Genomic DNA, 8,948 nt, shown 5'->3' on the forward strand with positions numbered 1-8,948 from the left:
AGGAGAGAGCTGGGCAATACAAGATGTACATTTCTGGGGAAAAGTCAGGGCCTGGAAACTTGCTGATGTTGATCTGCAGTGTAATTCAAGAGTAGCTGGCTGTAGCACTTTTGCAGTATAACTGGGAGTAATTTGAATGCTGGAAGCTTGTGTGTGAGCAGACCAGGTGTGGTAACTCTCACAGCAAAACAGTGTAAAAGGCATCCCATGTTGGAGAACTGAGTGGACACAGCTGTTCATTTGTCCAGAATGTACCCTGGGTAATGTCCCAGTGCCACAGCAATTCTTAAACAATATGCTGTCCAGCCAGTACAAGGAATTTCTGGCACACTAGTTCACTACTGATTCAGAGGGAGTTGAGCCATTCACCAAATAGCCTTTCTGAGTGCAAGCAAAGCCGATAACTAGCCCAATAGTCAGAAACAGTGGAATGCCATGTTTCTACAAATAAGTACTCATAACTGTGTACAAAACAATATCCTTCATCCTGGAGAAGTGTAGAACTAGAAATAACTTGGATAGAAAGCAGTTTATTGAATTACTCTATTATAATTGCTACAAAAGTTAGAAAAATATCATGGAAATCCCCCTCATTTTAAAAACAAGTATCTTAAAAATATCCATGTAATATTTACAAAGACAGTAAAAATGTTTTTAAATGATTACATAGTACAATCTGTATTGATATAATCTGGAACTAGGGGTGCTGCCGCATCCCTTGACTTGAAGTAGTAATAACAACCCAATACATGGTTTCCATCTTCAGCACCCCCACTATAAAAATAGTTCCAGCAGCACTGTATAATAGTAATTATCTTATCTGTTTTAATAATATAAACAGCTATAGTTTCTCCAGCATAGAAATTACTCTGTATTATAAAGGGTTTTTCTTTAAAAATCCTTCTATACTTAAAAAAACCTCTTTTGCACTAAATAATCCAACCAAACATTTAAGACAGGAAAGAAACCTAGAGGTCTGGTAGTTTCCAAATAAAGAAATGTTATTTATGCGTAAGAGACCCTGAAAGGTTAAATTAATGTTGACATTCTCTACATCTAGCAGGCTTAATAACTATGATACAAGGAGGCGGTATATTGCAGATTAGATTCTGTGCTGCACTTTGGAGGAGGCACAGCACAGCCCAGGAGGAAGAGTGTAAAGGGGCTGGGGGGGCGGAGTCATGGGGCTTTAAACCACCATTTTGTCTCCTGGATTTGAGACTCAATTTGGAGCCAAAGCATCCCTGGGGCTGACAATTTACATCAGCCTCCCCCGTGGCTGCCTATCGGTTTCTCCATTGCCCAGAATGGGCATAGTGCTCCAACTATTCCTTCTCTTGCCTCCGTTTTGCCCCTGGCATATCCTTGCACAGAGACTGTGAGGAGGGACAGCACTGGTTTGCATGCATTGGCCCTGTGCTGCTTCTCTTCTGGGAGAATTCTTTTAGGGGCTGTTGCAACCCCTTTGCAGTTCCTCTATATTGCTGAAGAGGTGTACAGGGGGTGCAGTGGTGACTAGAATCTGTCTCTATGCCTCTTTTTAGCTCTTCCTGTAACCGTTCCATAAGGTAATCTCCAAGGTTGCCTCTGCCATCTTGGGAACACACAAGCCTGTGAGCATTGGTCAGGAGGTCTCCCATCAACTTGATCTTCCGGATCTTGGGTTCAATAAATTGTTTCTTAATAGTGCTTGCACTATGAGGATCTGCATTCTCAATGCTCAGGGCATAAAGCTCTTCAAAATATCCCGTCACATTTTTCCACTGAACCAATGCTACTTCAAGGGCCTTCACAACATTGGACACATGTTCACAGTTTGGTCTCTGGAAACATAAAAAGCAAGACAGAATTGTCAGAGTCACTGCTATTTACCTGAAACGCTTGGTCTTCCAAACAAGAAATGCATTGCAGAAGGATGCTACATTTTGCAACAGCTCCTTCCATTTCTATGCATTTACTAAATCTTTTCTGAGTCAGTGGTCAGAATTTGCCACTTCCAGTACACTTACTAACAATAACGTTTCAATTCAGGCAGTAAGGATTCAGATAGCTGCAACTATAATGGAAATTCATTCTCAAAAAACAACTACAAAAAAACCCCAACAAAATATCCCTCCCTCCCCCAAACCTTTTGCTCTACACTATGAAAACTGAATGTGTTAAAGTTATTTAAGGGCAACTTTTTTACGCATGGCTGCTATAAATGAATGCTGTGAAGGGCATTCAGTAGTACTACACATTTAACTGTTTATAGGACACTACTTTGATACAGAAGTCTGAGGAGCCTGATTCTCCTATAACTTAAGAGCTTACACACAATTTTACTGATTTCAAGTTACTCTTGATTTATACTTGTGTAGGGAGATTAAAATTTGGCTTAAAAATCTCTGGGCCAAATTCTATTATTTCAGTTTTACACTGGTAGAACTCTACTGAGGTCAATGGACTTGCACCACAGAGAACTGAGGCCAGAATCTGGCCCTCAGTTTCAGAGTCAGTGGCAAAAGTTCTGCATAGCTACCTCTACCACAGCAACAAACACCAGACTGACTAGGGTAGCAAAATGTTAGAGAAAAATATAAATGAGTGCCCTCATTTAATCTTTGGCTAGAAAAATGAAAACCCCTAGAGTCAGGATTGCATGTCTAATAATAATAAAAGTCCCTAAAGAAGAACAAGAGTTTAAGTGAATATGATTGGGGAATTAAAGTATTTGGAAAGCTAATGGTGGATAGACCCAAAAGTTGGGAGTGACAGATATATGAAAGAGCAGATTTGTCTGCTGCACACCTGGATGATTCTGGTACAGTAATGGCCTCCTCTCTCTTGAAGATATTTCAGCATGGCCTCTGCAGCTTCCTTCTCTTCTTTAGCCTGCTGCTGGAAAAACTTTGAAAAGTTTGGTAGAGCCACATCAGACTGATCAAAAACTTCACCCTACATATTTAAACAACAAAAATTACTGTTAAAGTATGAAAGCCTGGAGTTGGGAGGAAAGAAGGGGGAAATTAATAGCCAACGGAATACAGGTCAATCAGATCGAATATTTAAAGAACAAAGGAGAACATTTTCAATAGTGCTTCTAACTGCCTTCGGCACCTCTAAAAACTTCCACCCCAATTATAACAAATGGAAGTAAGTCAAATATTCTTCCAGATCAGCTAGTCTGCATCTTTTTAAGAATACATACACACACCCCAGTTCACTGAACATTAGACATAGACTATTGTATTGGTGACACTGTTTGCTTTGAGTGATATGCTCCTATGACTTCTAGCTTCAAATGGGTTTTTGATTTGGGGGAAAAAATTAAACTACTATCAGAAACTGATGACTGTCTTCATCTGTGGGGAAAAGTATCCAGATCCTTTCACCATTACCATTAGCAGACCCAGAGGGACCCACTTAGGGCACCAAAATTATCAGCTTCCTTTCCCTCTCCACCAGAGGTAATGTGTAGGGAGGCCAAGTGTCCCCCTTAGACTGGCCTGCCGGGGTGGGGAGGGAGAGGAACTCTGAGGGGTGGCCACTGCCTCCCAGCCAGGCTCTCTCAGGTAGAAGCAGCTCCGTCCCATTCCCCACCTAGCTGCCAGGGAGAACAGCCAAACGTGGGGGGAGAGGCGCAGGTAGAGAAGGACAGACCTCTCCCTCCCCCCCCCCCCCCTGCAGCTAATGTGGGGCCGGGTGCAGAGGGCAGTGGCGGTGTCACTGGGCAGGGGAGACGTGGGAAGACAAGTGTCTTCCCCTTTAGATTGTGCCCCCAGTATGGGGAGGCACCAGTTGTCTATGCTCTCCAGATACCAGCAGCCAGGAGGAACCATCTCAGCCTCCTGACATCATTGTTCACTCCACTCTGAAACTGTAATGCTGGATTTTTTCCTCTCTCCTTTACTGCATTGCCATTGGTTACAGAAACACTTTCATCCCACCCCTTTCCTATCTACACAGCACTTTACCTGCCCAGTATCACTCTTCTTCCCCTTATGTTTCACCCTTCTTCTGACCTTTCCTTCTCTCCTTTCCCTTCTTCTGCCTAATCTCCTCACACTGAGTGCCCTCATCCCCCCACCCCAAATTGACTTACCCAGATTTCCATTTTGAAGAACAACTCCACAAGACAAAGGATTATTTAAAACAAACACACAATATTGAAACTGCTAAGGGCCCAATCCTGCTTTCCTTACATACCCAAAATTCCCATTGACTTAACTGGAAATGTTGGGTGCATTAGGAATGTAGGATTGGTCCCTTTAAGAGCCAGGACTTAGCTAAAGCTTTAACTTTAAGATATATAAATTTGGAAATATGAAAGAGATAAAAGAAAAAAGTTACAACAGATTTGGGTCACACAAGAAAAACAGACTGCATCAGTTTAATCAACCTCCTTATAGACAATGCTGACTAGTTATTTCCCTTAGAAAATATTACTAGTAATACATAACTATACATCTGTGTGTGTGTATAATTTATTTAATTATACACACACACCCCCTCTTAAGGGTACCACTTAGATCTACTATAAATAAATATATTAGAAGCCAAATTCTGCCACTCTGAATTAATGTAGAGAAGTACAGTAACTTCAGACACTCCAAGATTTAAACTATGCTCAACTGTCCGTTTTATTCATATTGGGTGGAATGCATGCAGACTGTGGAAAGCCAGTACCAAGACCTCTTCACCATTTAAGTCCCATAACACGAAGGTGCAAGGCAGACCACAGCACGTGAGGGCTTCTGGACTGTGGAAGAGGATTTTGCATTGGCCCTGCACAGGCTGATATGAAGCATGGTGAAAGGGTAGCACTGGGGGCCAGACAGGCAAGGAGCCAAAGGATCTACAACTACATTGATCCAGTGGTTCTAGCAGCCTACACAGGAGATGTAGAGTTGCCACTAGTGCAGACTATGCATTGGAGTAGTCTCTGCTGAGGGACTGTTGCAGCCCTGTGACCTACCTATGCACTGTGGGAGAGAAAGGTGTATGTTTGGGGGTTTGCATATCTTCTTCTGTCCCTGAAACTCTCATTTAGAAATGTGCACAAAGCCGAAGTAATTAAATCTGACACACAGTAACCATCTACTAAAACATGCCAAGAATGTGTTCAATATAACTTGTCCACCTCCCAAAAAAGAACCAACCAAACCTGCGACACTCTGCTGAAGGACTATAAACCATTTATAAGAAATCAACCTACATTCCTCAGTAGCAATGTACTATACCACTTTAAACAGAAACAGAATGGTCACAGATGCATAACAACAGGTTTCAGAGTAACAGCCGTGTTAGTCTGTATTCGTAAAAAGCATAACAGCTTCTCTTCAATCACTAGAACTCAGTTAAGAGAACAGAAGGGTATTAAAATTACATATTTTCTCATTAACACAACTTAAGATTTTATCTGAATATACCATATGTAGGTTGTGAATTGTAATATCAATCAAATGGATTAGAACTGACTTGTCTACTATCAATTTGATAGAAAATTTTCAACCAGCCCCTGCTATAAGTGCCAAGTGTTATAATAAATCTATTAAAAAAAAAAAAAACCCCTCTGCCTTAACAGGTGGATGTTTATCAGTTATACTTTTCATTTTTACTGGATTGACGCTTTACACCAAAGCTGATTAAAGGGTCTCACAGATACACGGAGGGTCAGATCCTGCAGTCAATCAATGGACATGTTGTCTAAGGAGTGCAGCATGGGGCATGAGATGTAGGGTGCTGATCATCCTTGCTTCCCAACAACTGATTAATAGCTTTTTTGTAAAGTACACATTTCTTTAATATCTGATATTTCGGCCTAATGTGTTGTTATTGTTTGACCTGTTTGTTGTGGGCTTTTGTTACTTAGAGTAAAACTAAAGACTCGTCTGCTGAAATCCAGGCATTGGTGTAAACAGTTTTTTTTTTTTTTTTTAAAGTCCATGTAAGATGAAACTACTTGCTGGTCTTCACTTCAAATATCAGTGATGTTCATAGGAAAACAAACTGTTCTTTCACTGATTCACCAACACAACCAGTTTTCACCACACACAATCTCCAATGCTTCCAAGCAATATACCCTAAAGCTGCTAGAATTCCTTATTCTTGTCCCCTCTTGTAAACTGATCTTATACACCCAGTTTTCCCACACAAGCTTTGCAGAATATACAAGGCACTGATTTGTTACTGTGTTATTATAGTTTTGTCAGCGTATCTCTAGTGATTTCAGTGGAGTTGCATTAGTGTAAAATTGGAGTAACAGTGGTGGAGCAGTCCCATGTATTTCTAAATTTAAGCATTCTCAAATTTAAGCACTCTCTCTTCAATCCATTAGTATTGAAAAGATCTATTCAAACGACTGCTCTGAAGCCTACAATCACCCCTCCAATAGTTGTCAATATTAGGACAAATAACTAGTAAGACTAAATTAACAGAAGCTTAGAATTTAATCACTCTTTTGCTTCTACTGATGGATTCGTTCTTCTGGGAATAATGCTAATTTCAGCTGAAACCACAGGGAGAGAGCAGATTCTGGCCTACTGTGGACATCCAAGGTATATTTTTAACACTCACCCTAGTAACTAAAAATACTGAGCCAGATCCTCAGCTGGTGCAAATCAGCGTATGCTGAATTGCTAAGTTAAACCTGCTGTGAGAACCTACAAATTGCATGTCTCTGGCCCATAGTGGTCTTTCCTTTCCCCACCTTCTCAACCAACCTTCATTCAAACTGGAACAACCTAAACACTGTCATGTGCTGAAAAACAACTGGGGATTTTGATGCTATTACACATGCCAAAACTTGAACTCCATACTACCATTATACCCCAGCAGTGAGATTGGTGCCTGAGTAAAACTGGGAGTGAGGAATTGGGAATCTGGAGTTTCATTATAACTGATCTCACTGTAAGTGGGTTTCCCATTAGTATCTTTAAGACAGGAGAGGGCAAACTACAGCCCGAATCCAGCTTGTCAGGGCTTTCAATCTAGCCTGCAGGATTGCTAGCCCCGTGGCACAGCGGGGCTAAGGCAGGCTCTGCCTTATTGCCTGCCCTGGCCCCGCTCCCAGAAGCGGCCGGCACCATGTCCCTGCAGACCCTGGGTGGGGGTGGGTGAGAGAACACAGAGGGTTCCGTGCGCTGCCCTTGCCTGCAGGCACTGCCCCCCACAGCTCCCACTGGCTGGGAACCATGGCCAATGGGAGCTTCAGGGCAGTGCACCACAGAGCCACCTGCCCCACCCCACCCCCAGGAGCCGCTGCAGGGACATGCTGGCCACTTCCGGGAGCAGCATGGGGCCAGGGCAGTCAGGGACCCTGCCTTAGCCCCGCTGCCACACGAGGTAAGCGCCGCCGGGCTGGAGCCCACACCCCAAACTGCCTGCCTTGAGCCCCCGATGCACCCCAACCCCCTGCCCTGAGCCCCTTCCTGCACCCCACATCCCACCTCCTTGCCCTGAGCCCCTTCCTGCACCCATCCCCTGCCCTACATTCATGGCCCTGCATGCCATTTTCCCCACGCATATATGGCCCTTGGGCCAAAAAGTTTGCCCATCCCTGCTTTAAGAGGAGACTACGCCCACAGGCTCTCATAAATTTAGCACAACACAGGGACTGCCAAGTTAGGGCTCCAAGGCACCCCGCCCACCACCTTGGTGCCAGGGCACGCTGTACAGCTGCTGGAACACACAGCTTCCGCCCCCCCGGCGTGGGCTCGAGGGTGGGGGGTGTGAATGAAAGTAGCCGCAGTATCTACATGCAACAGGACGCTGCGGGGGGGGGCGATTTCTGACCCTGGGCCTGGCCCACTTTGCCTGGGGGAGGGTGGTGGGGGCAGCCTGAAGCAGCGGGGGAGCGACGCAGAGCCGGGGGAAGGGTGAAGCGAGCCAGGAGGCGTCAGGGCAAGGGCCGAGCGGGGCGGGGGCAGGCAGAAGGCGGCATGAAAGCGGAGCCGGGAGGGGGAGGCGGGCGGCCCCCGCCGCCTTACCAGCGCCTGGAGGCGGTAGGCGAGCTCCAGCAGGGCGCTGGTGACCCCGCACAGGCCTTCCTCCACCGCCGCCGGGAAGTTCTGCCTCGCCCGGCTGCCGACCGCGAGCTGGTGGCCCGGGCACACGGGCAGGCTGCCCCGGCGCTTCTTCAGCCGGGGCTCGGCCATGGCGGCGGGGCGAGGACCCGCTCCCCGCCGCGCGGCGCCAAGAGGCCGGGCGCTCGGCGCAGGGCTGCTGGCGCGGGCGGGTTCCCCCTCTTACGACACAGAGAGCCGCGCGCCGCGGCCTCCCCTGGCTGCGCTCGCTGTATATAGCCGGCGCGCAGGCCCCGGCAGCGGCCGCTGGCCCCTGGGTGGGGCGCACCTTGCTGCACACCCCCAGCGGTTCCTGACACGCCTCATCGGCCCCCGAGTGCAACCCCTCCCCTCCTTCGCCTGCAGCGCGGGGGCCTCGTCCGGACCTGCCTTAGCCCGGGGAGGCGGTCGCCGCTGCACCACGTTGGCAGGCACGAAGAATAAGGCTCTGCTGCGCGGCACCCAGAGGAGAGCCTGCTGGGCCTTACAGAGCAAAGAGACTGGCACGGTCCCATCTGCTCAGCTGGCTTTGGGGGGGGGGAACTGACCCCAGCGCAAAGCCCGTGTGAAGTGCTACCCTCCCTGTTGGAGAGTGCTGCACTGCACTCCTGGGGATGGCTGCACAAGGTGCAGCGCAGTGGCTCATCAGGCCCTGCCAACCCCGACCCAGGAGTTCGCAGTCTGCAAAGAATTCACCCTTTCCTGAATGCACGCTGCAAGTATTAATAACTTTTGCAACGTTTGAACTCGAGATGGGGCCAGAACCAAATTCCCCAGATGTGGGCTCAGATCTGATTTTTTGTTTTGCAGCTCAGTCCTGTTTCTGTAACGGACCAGATGATGAAAACAGAGCTTACCTTAGGAAAGTTTGGATTCTGATTCATCCTTTGCATCCCCAAGTTT

At 46.6% G+C, this 8,948-nt stretch overlaps 1 protein-coding gene across 2 annotated transcripts; it reads right to left on the bottom strand.

The window, feature by feature from the left end:
- Positions 1–549: 549 nt before the first annotated feature.
- On the bottom strand, positions 550–8,589 carry LOC141989978 (ferritin light chain-like). Of its 2 annotated transcripts, none has more exons than XM_074956922.1 (3): positions 8,432–8,589; positions 2,791–2,937; positions 550–1,823 (listed from the first exon to the last, which is right to left on the bottom strand). In XM_074956922.1, the coding sequence occupies exons 1-3, from the start codon at positions 8,558–8,560 to the stop codon at positions 1,326–1,328; spliced, it is 774 nt and encodes a 257-aa protein (XP_074813023.1). In that variant the 5' UTR covers positions 8,561–8,589; the 3' UTR covers positions 550–1,325. The 2 variants fall into 2 exon arrangements, with proteins under 2 accessions (XP_074813023.1, XP_074813022.1); XM_074956921.1 differs by lacking the exon at positions 8,432–8,589 and adding an exon at positions 7,971–8,163.
- Positions 8,590–8,948: the final 359 nt, after the last annotated feature.

Source organism: Natator depressus, chromosome 6 (assembly GCF_965152275.1).
Source record: "Natator depressus isolate rNatDep1 chromosome 6, rNatDep2.hap1, whole genome shotgun sequence".
NCBI classification, from domain to species: Eukaryota; Metazoa; Chordata; order Testudines; family Cheloniidae; genus Natator; species Natator depressus.